Here is a 20,176-nt window from a genome sequence, read left to right on the forward strand (position 1 = left end):
CCCCACATCGGTAGGCGGACCCTCGACCACTGCGCCACCAGGGAAGCCCTCGGGGCCCTTTTTATTGTGGTTTCTTAGAGCCAGGACGAGAAAGTGTGATGATACCTTGATTTGTTCATTTTTCAGGGGCAGATGACGGTCTATGCGAAGTTTGGCAAAAATGTTTATCTTCCTAAAGATGCCGAGTTTTACTTCATTTATAACGGATCTCATCAGAGACACATCGTGATTGCAGAGCGCACGGAGGATAACGTTCTCCAATCCAGCGTTCCAGGTGAGGTGTCCTCTTTATCGTGCAATTGAAAAACCCGTCTGTGAGCACCTTCATGGTGCTCCGAGGTGGGATGGGTATGAGTGAGAGTGTATGTGTGTGCGAGAATGTGTGTTTGTGCGTTTGTGTGTGTGAGTGTGTGTGTATGTGTATGTAAGGAAGAACACTCACACTGGGTTATCTCACGTCTGAGCCGCTTCCAGCTGTGTCTGCAGCTCCCTGAGCAGCCCACCTTGGACTTAACCTCCAGGTTGGGGGTGCCCTGGATGCAATCCCGTGGAGAAGACGCTCTGTCTTCGTATTGCTGCCTGCAGTCCCGGGGCCGTGGCCAAGGGCAGCTCAGGCAGATCTGAGATACTTGACAGTGGTCTTCATTCTCCTGTGGTCAGTCCAGCAGCTGCTCTCTGCTTTGCTCTTTTGGGTGGCAGGGGTTCCTTCCTTAGCAGCATGTCCATCCAGACACTTCCCTGCTGGATCTCAGCTTCCGGAACTGTCTCTTCCCACCACCAAAATGTTCACATTCTGAAACCTGTAATTTTCCCAGCTGTCTTCAAGTACCACGGTGACAGATGACAAATTAATGTATCGTGTTAATGTGTTATCATGAAGTAACAGCCCCTCCTCAGGTACAGTTGTTTTGTATGTTCATTGGCATGTGGGTTGTACATCTGAGACATCAAGCTGTAGACTAAAGGTGCAATTAATATGCCATAACCTGCAGGAAAGGAGGGTTTGTGGTGTTTTTCTTGTTTGTTGATCGGTTGGTTTTAACTGTGGGTCTCTTAGGCCTTCTTAAATTGTATCATAGAGGGAACCTTCAATTTTTTAATAGGTAAGACTGGCCTCATTTTTAAAAGAAAAATGTTTCTAAGTGCTTCTGTAGTATATCTGTTGCATGTGGGAAGAAGGAAGACAGGAAACATGCAAACACAGACATAGAGAATTGTAGTGATGTACAAAGACCTTTCAGACCTACCTGGGTTTGGTCACTGAATCAATCTATTGTGCAATTTCTGGGGCTTTGGGCAATTTTTTTTTTTTTTTTTTTTTTTTTTTTTACGGTATGCGGGCCTCTCACTGCTGTGGCCTCTCCCGTTGCGGAGCACAGGCTCCGGACGCGCAGGCTCAGTGGCCATGGCTCACGGGCCCAGCCGCTCCGCGGCATGTGGGATCTTCCCAGACCGGGTCACAAACCCATGTCCCCTGCATCGGCAGGCGGACTGTCAACCACTGCACCACCAGGGAAGCCCTGGGCAATTTTAAGCGCTTCTCTCTCAGGCCCAGTAACTCCCATCCTCCCAAGAAAAAAAGTCAAACCACATTAATGGCACAGAGTTATACTGGCTGCTAGTCTCTTTTGCCTCTCCCTTTTGCTTTGGTATTTACATTGACGTTTTTGCTGCATTTAGCTTGGCCCTGTTTTCTTGGTTTTTCTCTTTTTTTTTTTATCAGCCTCTTGTAAGAGAAAGAATAAAAATAATAACTAAAGCGCCACTCCTAACATCAAAACTTTTGTCTTTTTCTTTACTTGCGTGTAGGGGTGAACCTCCTTCCTACTCCTTGTGTGTTACAGAAAATCTTTTATGATTATATTGTGGCCTGCTTAGAAGGGAGAGTTCTTACCTTGATTTTAACAAACTCACTGCAGACAGTTCCACATTTCTGAATCGTACATTTTCCTGGATACAGCTTTACCAGGGTACCTTTCCAAAGTAGGTACAACAGTTTTCTGTAGTATATAGTGGACGTGTGTGGTCTGGGGGTAGGGGCTCCACTCTGTGCTGTACCATTGGACCACTTTAAAAAGGCAATGATGTGACGATAGCAGTAGCTCTTGCCTGGTAAACCTGGGACGCTCCTATTCCTTGAAGCCAGGCAGCATAGCTTCTGGGGAAAAGCTTTGGAGGATAAGGCAGAGCAAAGATGATTTGCACCCATTAGGCGTTTGCTTGGGGGCCAGTGGTGGCTGAATGTTAGCCCTTCTTCTGTCCGGCTGTTAATATCATGATCACAGAAGTTTGGTGGTGGTAATTCCTGGACATTCTGCCGAGGACAACATAAAAACATACCTGGGTAGAAGTTCACCAACCTTGGTAAAATGGAGTGTAAGGAGAGGGACGGGTAGCAGGATTAGGCGACCACCCAACAGAAGTATTAAGAACATCTACAAGACAGAGAAGCCGTTCTCAGAAGTGGTGGTGGGCCAATGAACAGTCTATATAATGTTTCTGTTGAGAAGTGTTTACCCACCCCACTCACGTTCAGAAGAACTCTGAGGAACTAGGGTAAACTTGTGTAACTTTGTGGTGCTACCTTATAAAACTATCACCTAAATAAATATATAAAAACATATGACTCAGAAGGAAATGCCAGAACAGGAAAGGGCAAAGGCCTTGAAGACGACAAACTTGAATTTGATGGTTGGCTAGAAGTACAAGGTGAAGCTATGCCAAATAGCAGTGGTAATGATGGGAAAGCAGCCCTGAGATGGTCAGAGCTCATAAAGGTCAGTTTGAAAATCAGGAGTCACTGGAAGAAGATGGGGTCAGTGTTCATTTGGACCCACAGGCTTGGCGGCATTTAAAGATAATTGGCCGCATTTCCTTTCTGCCCTGCTCTCCTGGAGCGTGTGGTATGCTCAGGCCAAAGCTTTGGACACTGGGAGAGCATCTTCTGCAGACTCTGGGTGAACTGTTCACTATCTTGTCATCCAGGCCACAGGCTTCAGGAGACGGTGACGGTGTCTGTGTGCCTCTGCTCGGAAGGTTACTCCCCTGTGACCATGGGCTCTGACTCCGTGACCTATGTGGACAACATGGCCTGCAGGCTGGCTCGTTTGCTGGTCACCCAAGCCGATCGCCTCACAGTCAGTAGCCACCAGACCTTGCTGACCCCATTTGCCCTGACGGCGGGAGCATTGCCTGCTCTGGACGAGGAGCTCGTGCTGGCTCTGACCCATCTGGAGTTGCCTCTTGGGTGGACTGTCCTGGGAAATTCTTCACTTGAAGGTGGGTCCTTACCAGGAAATTAAGATGTCTCCTCTCTATGTCAAGTTCACATGTGCCTTACAATTTGTTGCCTGTTTGCCTGGGTGGGTTTTCCTGCCTGCTTTTGACCTGAGCCTTGCACTATTCAATCTGGGATCCCTGACATTCTGAGCCACTCATCTCTGGGCTGGTTGATGCCACTCTGTTCCGGGGGTGAAGAGCTTTTCCTCAAGGAGGGAAGGACTGTTTCTTTGTGGCAGGCTTTTGAGCCAGCTGCTTTGAGCTGTGGCTCCGCTTCCTCTGATATGTTTTCTTGCTGTAAGAAGGGGATATTGGTGTCCTATTTCCAAATAGGTAGAGTCATTGAGCAAGGAAGAACATGCAGCCAACTCTGTGGAACACTGAGAGGAAATGTGGCCATGCAGGAAATGTAACCAATGCATTGACATCTTTGAAAATGTCAGTGTCACTGACAGCATTCATATTTACTATATTTATACTAACTTTTGGAGTTATGTCTGGATGCCCCTTCTTTACTAAAAGGCTAAATAGACTCAATATCATTAAATAGACTCTTAAAACTATTCGGAATCTGTGTGAACAAAGATATAGGTGTTGTATATAAGCTCATACTATTCATGAGGCTACACTGTTCAACACATACTACTTATGGTGATGACAAATAACATAATGTTATTGGAGATAGAATTTTGCTCTTATTTTATTGGACACAAACATGTACTATTGCTGTTTTTCTGTATTCTTCCTATGACTTTAGCTTTGTGGTGGGATGATGCTGTCTTTAAGAGTTTCTGCTTCCTGATAAATTCTGGTTACAGGTTGGTTTAAAGTTGATCATGGAATAAGATTAAATGAACTACTCTAGGTAAAAGGGGTATGTTTTTTTTTTTAAGCAGAATCAATCGTAAGGTCATGAGCCACAATCAGAGAGGATCTCCATTTCTTTCCTTTATTAGGTTATACTTAAACTCTCCTGGCACTTAAGGATGTTTCTTATTTCTTAAGACCTTGGATGAAAGAAGTCGTCCGTGCCTGAGTCCCATGTGCTCCACTTAGCTGTGTGGCAGCTGACTGATATGCATGAAGGGGTGGGCTTCCTGAGGGAGTGGATGGTGTGTGTTCTGCTCACCATCATCCCCAAGGACCTAGCAAAGAGCTTGGCACATAACAGGTGCTCAGGAAGTACTTGAATGAATGAGCGGTGTATCCTGAGACCTTTAAGGAGTTGCACGTCCTAGATATTGCTATTGTAATTCTTCTGTATGTATAGGAGGAAAAAAATGTTTTCTGGCTAAGGAACTTTATTCGTATATATATACACACATATATTCATATATTTATTGGTGTATGTACACATGCGTATACATATATTCATTCATATGAGTGTATATATACATATCTATCTATCTATATATCTATCTATCTATTATATACTTTCCGGCTAAGGAACTACATTTGCTTAAGCCTCCTGGCTTTTAAAACAAATTTTATCAATAATATTAGAGGGTATTTTATATTTTGGAAGGCAGACTCATTCTGACAAAGACATAAAGCTTTCATAATTTCTCACTAGTCACCATGCTCAAAGACATAAGTAAAGAGCCTCAAAGCCTCATGGAGAGGCAGGTGTAGGTCAGCGAGGGGGTACTTTCTTAGCACAGCAACTCTCTCAGCATAGCAGGTTGGACTCTGCAGTGGTTCAGTCTGTGCCTCTGCAAAATGATAAATTGTTGAAAGTTATGGAACTTCATAATTTCATATGAACAGCCTAAACTAAGAACCTTCAAAGTGGGATTCATGTTATCCACATGCTGTATTTATTTTTTATCCTAAGATTTAGAAATAAGATTTCATAATCTTCAGTCTGTACATTGACAGTAGTATATGCATACAATTTTCTGGGTTTGGGGCATATGTGCAATTATTTTTGCTGACAGAGATGCATAATCAAATAAGTTTGGAGAAAACTGGGCTAACCACCAAATTGCCAAGGGTTATCTTATTGCCATTTTCATTGATGTTTGGAGATGTGTTCTTGTTTTCCAAGCCTCCATCTATCATGACCCTTTGGTTTATCCATATCCTTATAACAGACAGATTTATGTCACCAAGATATATAAGTATATATTATATAGATATATGTATTTTCATGAGAAAAATTGGAGCAGTTGCTTTACATGGTGAGACATTGTATTCTATTTGAAAGCAATTCTAGTGTAATAGTCATTAAGATTATATGCTGGGCTTCCCTGATGGCGCAGTGGTTGGGAGTCTGCCTGCCAATTCAGGGGACATGGGTTCGAGCCCTGGTCTGGGAGGATCCCACATGCCGCGGAGCAGCTAAGCCCGTGAGTTACAACCACTGAGCCTGCGTGTCTGGAGCCTGTGCTCCGCAACAAGAGAAGCCACGACAATGAGAAGCCTGCGCACCGTGATGAAGAGTGGCCCCCGCTCGCCGCAACTAGAGAAAGCCTGCGCACAGAAACAAAAACCCAACACAGCCAAAAATAAATGAATAAATAAATAAATTTATATATAAAAAAAAAGATTATATGCCAAATCCTTGCCCAGTTTCTTCCTGTCTCTGAGATCATCTGGGCAAATTATTTCTGTTCTGATGCCATGGTTTTAATTTCTAAAATGAGGCATAATAGTACCCACCTCATTGGCTTGTTGCAATGGTTGAATTAGTGTATGGTGAAGCTTCTACAACACTGTCTGAACATACTGAGTTCTCAGTAAAAGTTGACTCTCATGTGTGTATGTGAATGGATTTCCGTGTATAGAGAGTAGATTGTATGTACATATGTGGAAAACAAATTACAGTTGGTCTGGGCAACTGAAGCTACAGGCAAAGGACAAAATCTTGGTATTGCAAACAATTCCTTGAAATTTCTAGTAAATTTCTAGACTTTCTCTAAGAACAGTTTGTAGTACTTGAGGTAACATTGCTTGCAGCCTAGACTTGTAATAGAACTTCTCTACAACATCAGTGTTCAGGGACAGGGTTAACACTCCCTTTTTCTTTTCAGTCCTCTGATTAGATCAGTTCCATCCCCCTGTCTTCTAGTTTGCTGATCCTTTCTTCCACTTGATCTAGTTTGCTGTTGAATTCTTCTTTTGAATTTTTCATTTCAGGTATTGTATTCTCTGGCTCTGTGATTTCTGTTTGGTACTTTTTTAACATTTTCTGTCTCTTTGTTGAAATTCTCACTTTGCTCATGTGTTGCTGTCCTGACCTCGGTGAGTATCTTTGTTATTTTGAACTCTATCAGATAAATCACTTATTTCCATTTCATTAAGATCAGTTTCTGGAGATTTATCTTGTTCTTTTGTTTGGAACTTATTATGTTTCTTCATTTTCCTGGACTCTGTTTTGGTTTCTGTGCATCAGATCAAACAGCCACCTCTCCCAGTCTTGACAGACTGGTCTTGTGTAGATGAACCTTGTCAATCATCCCAGCCCAAGCTCCTGGTTGCCTCTTAAATCTTTGTGCTAGTCCAAGTTGCTGTCTTTGTTCATAGTGGCTCCCAGTAGTAGAGGGTGTACCAAGACCCATCAGTGTCCTAAGGGGGAGGATCTCAGTCAGCACCTAGATGCAGGCTGATTAGAAGGCATAAGCTAGCAAAGTATGCAGTCAAATCCCTTCCAGGGAAAGACTGGAAGATGGGTGTTTTTGGCTTGCTCCTCTGTGCAGAACCTTGGGGGAATGGTTACAGCAAGTACTTATGTGTACACCCATTAACAACTGCTTCTTTATCCACTGCAGTCCTGTGGGACTCCTGAATGCAAGCCCCGTTGGCTGTCAATGCCAGGGGATCTGGGACCTGTCTCTTGAGTGACAGCCATAAAAGCAGCTCCTTCCAGAGAGATTGCCAGCTGGCTTCCTTGGGGTCCAGGGAGAATGACAGCCAGCCCCTAGATGCATTCCACTTAGATGCTGGACGCTTGGGCAGCAGCTTATAAAGTATGAAGTCAGATCTCTTCCAGGGAACGACTGGGAGATGGGTGTGTCTGCCTGCTTAGTCAACACTGAGCCCTGGGGAGACAGCCTAGGTGCCTGCTTATATGCCCATCTAGAGCTGCTGCTTTATTTGCTCTAGTCCTGTGGGATTCACGGGTGTAAGTCCTGTTGGCCTTCAGAGCTGGGCGTTTTGGGGGCCCATCCCAGGTGGGAGCCTTAAAAGGTGGGGTGCTACATGTATGGTGAAAACCCTTGATTCCTCAGGGAAAAGTTGGGAGTTGGAGGTTCCCTCCTGATTGTATGGCGCTGAGCTGGGGGGGGGGTTTATGGCAAGCGTACGTCTCAGCCTTTCCTACCCATGTGAGTGTGGGTATTTTCTCATCCAGTCCTATGTGTGGGAGTCATTGAGCTAGTGACTGGATTTCTCTCCGTGAGAATTGCTCTGTGTGTAGCTGTACATTTGGCATTTCCATGGGAGGAGGGAAGTTCAGGAGTCTCCTATGTCACAATCCTGGTCCTTCCCCCTCAATGTAGTAGAGTTATAACCTAAGCCGTTTAGAATCTCTTACGAGCTCAATGCATCTTTTTTTCAGCATACATATTTTATTAGTGTTGCTTGTCTTTGAGGCAGATAAATTACATTAGCAAAGTGAGAAATAAACTGTGGCGTGTGGCCCACTGGAGTTCGTCATGTGTTAATGGTAGGAGCATCGTAAATGGAAAAGTTTTTTTCCCTAGTAGTTATTTCTCCTAAGACCTGTCCAAAAACTATTTAAAACCTTACTATTCACATTTATTTAAAATTCTTTGTATTTATCTATGTTTTTTAGGGGGGTACAGAGGATGTTACAGAATGAGTAAAATTGATTTCTGTAATGACTTTGTCGTGGAAGAGTCTGATGGGAACCTTACCGTGAAGCATTGCTGTATTTCCTTGCATTTTATAATAAATCCCTTATTTTCCTTTCTTTTCAAACACTGAGAGTTATCAGGAAGGCCTGAGAACCCGTAGAAGGGCCAGAATCTGAGCAGAGTATTGTGTCTTATGAAGAAAAGCAGAGCCTTTCCTTGGCCCTGCATCTTACCCATCATTACTCACAATGCAACCAAGTTACTCTCCTAGGGAAGGAAATATCCTGTGTTTTATTTAATTTTGTGCCATAAATAAAATTGGATTTCTGTTTCATAAAATTAAACCCATTCTTTCTGTGAAATAGCTTTTATGATAAAAGCTTCTGAGCTGCCTCACACTTACAGTAAAACTTTAAGTAGTAACATACTATCCCATAACATTTCATGATTAACTTTTTTGTTCTGAATTTTTTGCTTGTTTGTTTTTTGGACAGAACTCTTTTCTCAGAGATGGGCATAATTTTGACAATTAGGTTAACTGGCATAAAATGTACTCTTTTTTTATTCTGTTGGTGCTCAGATAACTTGAGTTAAAGTCTTCCCTTCCTGCTCAATCAAATGACTTCCAATCACTTGTGTGTCCAGAAGCCTGATGTGGCTGGCAAGCACCAAACTTGCCATCACCAGTGGGGAGGCTGCCATTTGAGTAAAGATCCCAAAGGGACTACAAATGCCATCTCGGAGGACTGATGGCCTTGCCTCTGAACATAGTAGCTCTTCTCCCAACCTGTGGAATTAGGTAGAGCTTGTCTTGATTATGCATTCTGACTTGAGGAAAAAAAGCCCCTTTACTTAAAAAAAAAGTCATATAAAGTCTCTCTCTCACAGCATGTATTTACACTTACAAACCAATATGTAGCAACAATTTGCAGATTCAAGACATCTTCTGCCACAGTAAATTACTGTTGTGAAAAATGAGTTTGGACTTCTCTGCCGGTCTCTAGGTAAAAGTACTTCATATGTGCAAAGGTCTCCTTAATAGGCAGAAAGAAGTTCTTTGTTGTGGAAGAAATAGAACACTTCATTAATTACACCAATTATAAAAACATAGCACCTGTTTTGCAGCTTTATTGAGATATAATTAACATATTTGTGCATGTTTAAGCTGTACAGTGTTGATTCGGTGCATTTATATATTGCAAATGACTACCACCATAGCATTAATAGCTCCTTACCATTACATAGTTACCATTTCTTTTTTGTGGTGAGAACATTTAAGAAAGGTGGCACCATGAATTGAATCTGTAGGGCAAATACATTAAAATTTTTTATAAAGCAAAGAAAATATCTGTTAGATTGCTTTATCAAATTTAAAGAGTTAAACTTTATTCCTGTCTTTAGAGTTGGTTTTATAAGTGGAAAAAGTATTTAGGGTAAGCCAACTGAGCTTTTGCAACTTTTCTGCAGGGCTGTCTTGGGTACACAGCCAGTGTATTTTGGGCGCTGGCTTCTCATTCTGTGGTTGTATGGTTGGTTGGAGAACTGTCCTCAAAGAGAAGCAATGGATGGAACGGGTAGGACCCACTGAGAACAACTTAGAGAATGTATTATTTTAATGATTAATTCCAAATATCAGATCAAGAGTACGCTCCTTTCCTTGCAAGCAACACCAGTGGAGTTATAGCAACCAGAACATATTTAAACTTGAATCCAGAAATTAGAGAAATGGTGCATTGGTTGCAGAATACATGTTGTAAGGGCAAGTCCAAATAGTATCTGTAGTAACAAGTCACAGTGTAATGAGTAGTGACTTAAAGGAGAAGTAGAAACCTCATCAGGGGCTATAGGTTTAATGGATAAGGACTGCTGTTACTAGGAAGAAGGGTGGTTAGCATGATGCTGTGCTTTTTTAGTAGGGTCTTTGTAAATTCCCTTTGAAGGAGAATGTTTTTCTCTATTTTACAACTAATGGGGGGAAAAGGAAAAGAAATGCAGTCGACCAAAAGGACTTAGAAAGTTTATAAGAATGGGGGTTATTCAGCAACTGTTAAATGTGTCTTAATAGTTTAGTGTTCCCTTAAGGAGTTTAAAGAGCAATGGTAATATTGCTTATCTGCAGGAAATGCCATTAAGTGAGAATTAACAGTTCATTATGAGAGACTCAGTGGGAACTGCCAGTTTTCTGTGACATCTACATTTTGGTTCAAGCCACATACCGGGAATCATCACCTTCTTTCTAGGCAATGAGAGAAGGCAACGTGTGGGCCCGCAACGTTTGACAGAGGGAAATATCTGTTTATCTTTCCTTGAATAGAGGAAAGAGATCTGTAACCAGGAAGAGGTAGGGTTTGTTTAACACTTGAAATGGAGCTTGGCTGTTGTTTTTATCCTTGAATATAGTCTGCCAGCTCTAGAAATCGAAAGGAAATAGAGCAAGGCCCTGTTGGCTGGTCCCCACCTGTGTGCCATGTCTTGTTAGCCAGGGAATGGTACATTGGATTAGAAGACTTGCTTGCTGTCCCACAGACTATGTGAAATGTCAGCTTTGTCTTTCTGCCCCAAAGCTTTGTCCTGGACCGAAAGTTTGAGATAACATCAGCTGATGTCCTACCAGTGGGTAGGAAAGCCATAAAGGACAGATTTATTACAAAATACAAGTTCCTAGGTTTTTAAAACAATTTTGGAGGAGTTTTAAAATTAATGCATTATGGGTATTGACTAAGTCTGGGATATATGTTTTTCTTGGAAATCTTGGCATTTTTCAAGCAGTTGTGTATACACTCAGTATTACTTCCTAGCTTTCTGGCACTTCTGATAGTATCTGGTGGGACAGACATCTCCACACTTTCTTTTCTGACATTTAAAGCTGGTATTATATTCCTTCAGTTGCTAAGGTAACCCACTAGATGACTGCTCGTGGTGGAGAGAATGTTCTTTAAGACAGGTCCTATGGTAAATGGGTAAAATTGTTTCATAATCCTTAGCCACACACATGCACACAGATGTGCATCATTTGTGAAGTTTTAAAATCCTTAACCTAAAACTGGTTTCTCTATCTTCTGTTTCTTTTTTTAGCTTTTCGTTTTTAAGGAATAGGTTTTTCTGGCAGTAAAGAGTTTAACACAGAATTGGGCTCTTAAGGAAAAGAACTTTTTTCCCCGTGTCAAATCATTTGGACTTATCCTGCAGTTAAGTCAGTCAACTCTTATTAAGCACCTTCTCTGTTTAAGGCACTGTATTTTAAAGAAGAAAAAGCAGCTTAAACTTTTCCTTAAAAATTAAGCCTTCTACAGGGCACCAGTGGCCCTGAGACTGGAGTAGAGAATTACATGTCCACTCTCACAACTGAGAAATAGAGGATAGGGTTATATTCAGGTTATTTTCAGGTTATTTCAGGTTATTTTCTCCCTCTCTCAAAATTTTCAAGGAAAAAAAATGTAAATGGAAGCTTTTATTTTCAAACACCCATCCCTAATGTGCTTCCCAACAGATTCAAGCAAGTGGAAGGTTTTGAAATTTACCTCTGGGGGGCAGTGTTCCATCCCTGGCTGTTCTCCTCTGGGAACCCTTCAAATGTACAGGGCAGTTTTGGTTTGCACACAGGAGACTAAAATTGAATTTGAAAATGACTGTAGCCGAGGATTCTCTTAATACTTGAGTAAAAAAGTTTAACATTTTGCTGTTTTCGTAGATTTCTTCAATAGGATTTGAATGCTGGCAGCTGTCCTTGTACTACTTTATTTAAAAATTAAATAAAATACTGGTTTCAAAACTACCAAATGCTTGGAGGTTAAAAGGCTGATGGTTGAAAATGGGTGGGAGAGGCCTGGCAAAAGGGGCGGGCAGTGAGCCAGAAGTGATGAGATAATCCTAGGGAAGTGACCAGCCCTGTGTCCTGGTGCAGCACCCCTTTTACTTGGCCCCAGTGAACTTTACAAGGCCTTGTCTTGATCCTTTCAGATATGGTCCTCGATGTGAGCATGAGACTATATAGGTAGAAGCCTGTATCTTCTGTAATTCTACCCTAGGTTTTAGTTCATAATGATTCTCACATGCCTACTTTCTCTTCCCCACATCTATAGCTGTAGCAGCTTTTATTGTGCAGGTTTGTCATGAGGGTGTGTGTGTGTATGTGCATGTGGAGACAGATGAGGCCGACATCTGGAGAGTGGGGTGCAGGCCTGAGCCCTGAGGATTGGTGAGGCTTAGTTTCCTTCTGCTTGCTTTTCCCGACTCTCAGTTTGTTGATTTATTCAAGTTCTATCTTTTCTGCCCTTCTTTTCTTGGGTTTGTCTTCTTTTATCTAATTAGCTTTGCCTAATTGGAAGCATAACAGTTAGGAACTTGAGTTTTAGAGGTAGAAAAGCCTGGGTTCAGATCCCTGATGCTCCATTTACTATCTGAGTGAGCTCGGGCAATTGCATAATTGTGTCAAGCCTCAGTTTCTGCCCCTACCTTGTTCAGTGCCTGTCAGGATTAAATGAGATAACACACGTAAGTTGCTTAATAAATGTTAGATGGAAACAAGAAATATAAAGTCCTTGTAGTCATTGGCACCTAGCAAGAATGAAATAAAGGTGCATGTTGTGATTTATTTTCCTTCATGGGTAACAGCTGCCATCTGGACGACTTTTTTTTTTTTTTTTTTTTTTGCGGTACGCGGACCTCTCACTGCTGTGGCCTCTCCTGTTGCGGAGCACAGGCTCAGGACGCGCAGGCTCAGCGGCCATGGCTCACGGGCCCAGCTGCTCCGCGGCATGTGGGATCTTCCCGGACTGGGGCACGAACCCGTGCCCCCTGCATTGGCAGGCGGACTCTCAACCACTGCACCACCAGGGAAGCCCCATCTGGACTTCTAATTAACTTTTCCCAACCTTCCACCCTCACTCTTATCCCAGGTAGGCTTCGTCTTATCTATTGACTTCCTGTTTGGTTTATCCCATTTATCTTCTCCTTCTCTCACCAGAATATCCCTTCCTGAGTGTGCCCCTGTGCTGAAGGAGGGGATAAGATCTCCCACTAAAGTTGTACCTCATACCCGCAAAGTTTAGTATTTCTCAATCTGGGCTTGGCTGTTTCCTGATTGTGCTTGAATTCAGAATCCCGATGCAAACTTCAAAAGGCCATTTCCAAGATATGATGAGTCTATGCTTTTTCTTCTTGTCAACAATAAAATTAGACTGCAGTGTATTTTCATTTGTCACCCAAACAGAACAGCGTTCCTGGAGGGTCACTTGGAAGGGTGCCTGGGAATTCCACAGGCTCACCTGTGGTGTGAGGGGAGAGCAGAAGAGTGCCCAATGCATAGTATGCTGTCAACAAATATCTACTGAATGAATGAATGGTAGATGTAAATCAGAGCCTTGAAGAAATATTAACAAATGAGAAAATTCTATTGCACAGGCTGGAAAAGCTGGTATGACGTAATTGCTGCTTATGGCACCTAATGGCCGCCTGCTGCCCAAGCCATGGGGCTGTAGCACATTTGTCTTATGACACGTCTGGTGTCTTTCTTTTTTTTTTTTTTTTATAAATCTATTTATTTTTGGCTGCGTTGGGTCTCCGTTGCTGCGCATGGGCTTTCTCTAGTTGCGGTGAGCGGGGGCTACTCTTTGTTGTGGTGCGCGGGCTTCTCATCGCGGTGGCTTCTCTTGTTGCAGAGCACGGGCTCTATGTGCACGGGCTTCAGTAGTTGTGGCTCGCGGGCTCAGTAGTTGTGGCTCACGGGCTCTAGAGCGCAGGCTCAGTAGTTGTGGTGCACGGGCTTAGTTGCTCTGCGGCATGTGGGATCTTCCCGGATCAGGGCTCGAACCCGTGTCCCCTGTATTGGCAGGCGGATTCTTAACCACTGTGCTACCAGGGAAGCCCTGGTGTCTTTCATTGATGCAATTATAGTGCCTCTTAATCACATAACTAGTTCCCTTAAATTATGATTTTAAATTATAACCAGAGGAAAACTGCTTGCAAATATACATAGATCTATGTAGTGACTCTTTATTATATTTTTGTATTAAAAAAATCAGACAAATATGTATGACTGGTTAAGTCCCCCCATACAGCCTGTCTTAGTTCTTGAGACCCCTGTCCCATATGTTATTTTCGTTATAGCCTGCTGACCATCTTGGATACTAGGCTGAGCAGATACTCCTTTCCTTTTTTTCAATTTATTTATCTATCTATCTATCTATTTATTTATTTTTGTCTGCGTTGGGTCTCCGTTGCTGCATGTGGGCTTTCTCTAGTTGTGGCGAGCAAGGGCTAACCTTTGTTGCGGTGCATGGTCTTCTCATTGCGGTGGATTTTCTTGTTGCAGAGCACGGGCTCTAGGTGCGCTGGTCAGCAGTTGTGACACGTGGGCTCAGGAGTTGTGGCTCATGGGCTCTAGAGCGCAGGCTCAGTAGTTGTGGCGCACTGGCTTAGTTGCTCTGCGGCACGTGGGGTCTTCCTGGACCACGGCTCAAACCCGTGTCCCCTGCATTGGCAGGTGGATTCTTAACCACTGCACCATCAGGGAAGTCCCTCCTTTCCTTTTACAGATCAAGCAACTTAAAACTTGAGAATTCAGTGGTCTTTCCAAAGCTACGTCCCTGTAAGTGTTCAACTCCAGATCTTTCAGCTATTTAATCTGCTCCCATTGCACTACACAGTGTTGTGTCTGGCTTCTTAATATCTTGTGTTGTTGTCCACGTTGTATAAGTCACTCTGGAAATGTCCCCAGATTGTGAAAGCCAGAAATTGTATTACCGTCTTTGAATTCTGATAAGGACTTTTTAGTGTTTCAGCTGATTTAGTACTAGTTCCACAAGGTAAGTATAACCAACCTATATGAGGTACAGAATCCATGAAGTGCATTCCAGTACTGTATATCAGAATGTGAATTTTCTGGAATGATTGTGTGGTTGTGTTTTCCCAGATTTTCAGTCAGGAGTTGCTGTAATCTGAGTGTCTCAAATGTGTCTGACGCAGAGCAGACACTTCGGGAAGCTAAAACCTGCCATTATGCTTTTTCAGTCCTCTTCTCTTTTGGCTATATGATCCCACCATGCCTGCCACGTTGCTATTGTGCTCCATGGGATGTCCTGTTTCCATATCTTTCCTATGAGTGTGTTTATATTTGTAGTTGCTATCCTAGACTCACTAACCTCCGATCTTCTGTATGGAAGGCTGATTTGTTTATACACACACCAAAGCCCCGATCAGAGCTACCCAAAGGGAAGGTGCCATAATATACAACTTCTCCTCCCATTCTCATTAAGAGTCCTGAAAAATATCAGAGATTGTGTGTGATGCTCATGCCAAATACTCTCTTCCACTCTCCATGTAAATTTTTGCTAATATTTTTTTCATTCTCTTTCTGCTCATCATTTTTGTATTTTATAAACATCTGTAAACTTTCAAATCATGATGTATGATGTAGGTTGATTAACCTGTAGAGCAATTTCCTTGTAGGTCAGATAGTTTATTTCTGTTCACACTCTTTGTGTAAGCCTAGAGCTGTAGTTTACCAGACAGGATTTCATGGGCAAGATACTTATTTTATTGCAAACTAAAGTGGGCTGACCATGTGCTTCCCCCTTTGTGTCCAAGGGGCCTGGCATATGGTAGTAGTTTGACTCAATGTTTGTCTGCTCAATGACTTAGATGCACAAATCGACACCTCTAGGAATATATATGTGGCTTCGGAAATCAGAGAAGAACTTATTTTAATTGATAGGATTTATTTTTTTAATTCATTAAAAAATGCATTAAAAATATATTTTGTTCATAAGCTTACAGGGTTGAATACATTTAAGTGGCTCTACTCAGGAGTTATGAAACATTAGTAAACCCTACAAAGTAGAAGGACTTCTGAATTAACTCGTTTAAAAATAACATTTGCGTCTAGATTATCGTCCCCATCACGGTTTTAGTATTTTGCTAAATGTTTAAGACCATATCTTGGCTTGGCAGCAAGTGATGTAGATTAAAAATAACTTGTAAAAATCACAAAGTTTTTTTGGTCTTATTCGTTGGTGAAATTTGTTAGCTAATAAAATCTTAAGAGATGATTGGGAATACAGTGGTATGAAAAGGAGGCATAGATATGGATTTTGTTAACCAGATGTTTAAAGTAGCAGATCTCAACCCTGGCTTTTACTTAGAATCACTTTGGAATCTTTAGAAAAGATGGATGCTTGTGGGGGGCGGACTTCCCTGGAGGTCCAGTGGTTAAGAATCTGCCTTCCAATGCAGGGGATGCGGGTTCGATCCCTGGTCGGGAAACTAAGATCCCACATGCCACAGGGCTACTGAGCCCACATGCCACAACCAGAGGGCCCACGTGCCGCAACTGCAGAGCCCACGTGCTCTGGAGCCTGCATGCCACAACTAGAGAGAAACCCGTGCACCACAACGAAAGATCCTGTGTGCTGCAACTAAGGCCCAAAGCAGCCAAAAATAAATAAATAAATAAATATTTTTAAAAAAAGACTGATGCTTGGGCCCTTCCCTATAATTTTAATTGTTCTGAGGAGAGTCTTGAACACAACTATGTGGGGGTGAATGGGAAGAGAGAGAGAAACATACAGACATCATTGGACCCCAGAAGTACCAACACCCCTCATTCTTTCCCAGCCACATTCAACTCTTTCCCCTTGGAGTTATTATGCTGACTTTTAGAGTAACCGTCACCTGGTTTTTCCCTATAGTTTTACTACCCATGTATTCGTATATAATACGGCTTGTTTTCACTTTTTAAAAACTTCGTATTAATTAAAACATATTCTGTGTATTCTTTTGTGACTTTTCCCCCTCAACATTATATTTCTTGGTTTCTTCTATATTGGTCTGTAATTCGTTTTTATTGTTAGAATACTTGTGTATGATTATACTGCAACTTATTCTATTGTTGATTAAGTGATTAATCAAGTGATTAAGATCACTTCTATTTTTACCATTTTACATTTTTATGCATGCTTCCAGGTGCATACAAAGCATTGTCCTCACTGGGGCTTGTATGTAGGAGTGGAATTGCTCAGCCATAAGACATTCGTTTCTTCAAATTTATTAGATTATACCACAATGTTTTCCAAAGTGGGTGTGTCAATTTACATTTCCTCTAGCAGTGCATGTGAGTTCCTGAGGCCCTGATAATTTATTTTTCAATCTTCCATCCTGAATTTCCTGCTACCTTAAAGGCACAGTCAGACCTTGTGTAGGTGTGATAATGGTCCCAAGTTTGGACTGAACAGTACATAAAATCAGCTCCTTCAGTAACAACCAAACTGGCCACCCCTACTCTTGCACCTCAGGTGCTCCGGAAGGGCTCTCGGTCTGTGCTGTATGTCACGGATCTTTGATCCCCAAAGAGTCAAGGCAAGGATGAGTATTCCTAGGACCTTGGGTCTTTGACGTGACAGCCTCATTTTCCAGGCGGAGAAACTGAGGTGTGGCAGAGTGAGAGGCGTGGGCTTTGAGCCTCCCTCCCTGTCACGGGGGCAGATGAGCCCCACTTTATGCCGTGATGGGTGTGTTGATTGAACGTCACAGCCTGCTGTTCCTTTTTGTGTCTGGGTGATCTTGCTGCCAGGATGGTACAGGTCACACCTTTTAATGGTTTCCATTAGAGCAATTATGAGTAATTCTGCTTTAGTTACATTAGTTCAAATAACTCCTGGTACCAAATAAACAGGAAGAGACAAATTTATTTGGTAAAAAAAAACCCCGTTCATTTTAATTAAACACCCCCATGTCTACCAAATTGTAGAACCCCTTTCCACAGCTTGTTTTCCTGACTCCTGTTAAGAATCTGAAACTCTATAGCAAGCAGAATTATTTATATATGTCGTGATGTTTCCTATTTCAAGCTGTTTGCCTGATTCTAGGCTCTGAACTTCTATACTGAGTGATAAAACTCTTTCTTAACACATTTTGGGCAGCCTTTTGTTTCTTCAAACATCAGAAGATCTTCTCTTCCCTGGATTTGGAGGGACGGAGAGGGGCAGCAGTGAGCACTCAGTCCCACATGTTTGCTGTCCTCTCCCATTGAACAGGATATGAGGATGGAGCCAGAAAGGAGAGAACAGAGAGCTGGGCTAGCAAACAGGCCTGGGAAGCTCTGCTGGTGCAGGAATCAGGTTGGGTACAGTGAACTACAGCCCAGGTTGGAGGGTATTTAGGGTCTTGCTCCAGGCACTATAGGGAGTACCATTTAAATGGTTGACACCATACTGCCTTTATCAGTGGTATGATTTTAAAAGGGAACCCAAAAGGTTTAGGAACCGGGCCGCACAGCAGGAGGTGAGCGGTGGGCGAGCGAGCAAAGCTTCATCTGCCGCTCCCCATTGCTTCCCATCACTCGCATTACCCCTGAACCACCCTCCCCCTACCCCGTCTGTGGAAAAGTTGTCTTCCACGAAACTGGTCCCTGGTGACAAAAAGGTTGGGGACCGCTGGTTTAGATGTTCCCTTTTGGTCGTATTTTTCTTGGAAAAAAATTGTATCTCGTATAACCATGGGCATTTCTCCCTAGGTTCAGACTGAGATCCGTGACTTAGAAATTCCATCCTCATGTGGCTGGTTACAACCTCATGCCTCATGCTGACTGGTACATTGGGCAGTGTACTCGTGTGTGTGTGTGTGTGTGTGTGTGTGTGTGTGTGTGTGTGTGTATGTGTTGTTACGTGATCCTAACAAGTCTCTTCACGATTATTATTTAAGGAGGAAAAAGAGTGTAAATGTTACCAAACATGCCTTGCTGGGAATCTGTTAAGAGTAAAAACCTTACTTTCTAATTAAGTGAGTTAAAAGATCAAAGACTTAAAGGATAAAATAATTAAAGATAAGTTCTTTAATAGCCTTTAGAAGATAGCAAGTATATTAAACAGATGTCTGGTGGGGTGCACTACTTTGTCTGTTTTCAGATGTTTTGGCATTTCAGATGTCATTTTACTGAGGGGGGTCTGTGCTGTGTCACACAGATGGATGGTGGAGCAAATACACAGTGAAGTCTGTGGCATTTACATATTTGAAATATGATGCTTTAAGCTCATTGATCTAGATATAGAAATAGTATAAACCAACTAAACATGTAAGCTAAGCAGTTTTCTTTTGCATCCGTGTGCTGCGGAGCACTTCCTTCTGATAGTTTCAGACTAGAGTTTTGTTGGATCCTGGCTCCACACACATCATCATCACAACCTGCTGGTAAGACAAAGCTGAGTTTATTGCCGGCCTTGATAAGGGAGAACTCTGCCTCCATTGAGGCTTAGCAGAATTTTTTTTTTTTTTTTTTTTTTTTTTGCGGTACGCGGACCTCTCACTGCTGTGGCCTCTCCCGTTGCGGAGCACAGGCTCCGGACGCGCAGGCTCAGCGGCCATGGCTCACGGGCCTAGTCGCTCCGCGGCATGTGGGATCCTCCCGGACCGGGGCACGAACCCGTGTCCCCTGCATCGGCAGGCGGACTCTCAACCGCTGCGCCACCAGGGAAGCCCTGAGCCTTAGCAGGATCTTGAAGGGGGAAGGCAAGGTTGGGATTTGCTGAGAACTCGAAGTTTGGTTTAATGAGGGTCTTTGGATGCAGGGGAGGAGTGATGGCAAGGGGGTGTCAGGGAAGGGATTTTGATTAGGTTTAGATAAGGATCATGATATAGTAGTTAAAGATTGGTTTTGCGGCTTAAACTGTCAATGCTTCCTGCTAAAGAGTTGATGGGTCTTGAAGGAAGTTCCTCTGATGAATAGTCAGTCTTTGCCTAGGCAGGAGTCTCCTGGACTGGTGAAGTTATGCTAATGAAGACGACGAAATAGCAAAATCATTAGTGTAGACGGTAAGCTGGGTGGAGAAGTAGGTAGTTTTTGTCTTCAGTGTCCAAGCTGTGTGGGAGTATGTACTTTGTGTTCACAGATTTTTCTCGGGAGGTATCAGAGGTCGAACTAAGAATGACAGATGCTCCAAGTAGCAGCTGTAGCCATGTATTAAAAGCTAACTGTCATGGGTGGTCATCAGGGAAAGAGCCATTGGTCATTTCTTCATTCAACAAGCAAATATTTATAGAGCACATACACATGCCAGGCACTGTGCTAGGATAAAAGATGAGGTCCT

The 20,176-nt window shown here is 42.7% G+C and overlaps 1 protein-coding gene across 1 annotated transcript in view; it reads left to right on the forward strand.

Moving 5' to 3' along the window:
- Window positions 1-20,176, forward strand: part of ARHGEF28 (Rho guanine nucleotide exchange factor 28) — a 310,421-nt gene that overhangs the window by 122,155 nt on the left and 168,090 nt on the right. The window contains 2 exon segments of the mRNA XM_060295886.2: window positions 127-274; window positions 2,986-3,279. Of these exon segments, the coding sequence (XP_060151869.1) occupies window positions 127-274; window positions 2,986-3,279 (442 nt within the window).

The sequence above is a fragment of the Globicephala melas genome, chromosome 3 (genome assembly GCF_963455315.2).
Source record: "Globicephala melas chromosome 3, mGloMel1.2, whole genome shotgun sequence".
NCBI lineage: Eukaryota > Metazoa > Chordata > Mammalia > Artiodactyla > Delphinidae > Globicephala > Globicephala melas.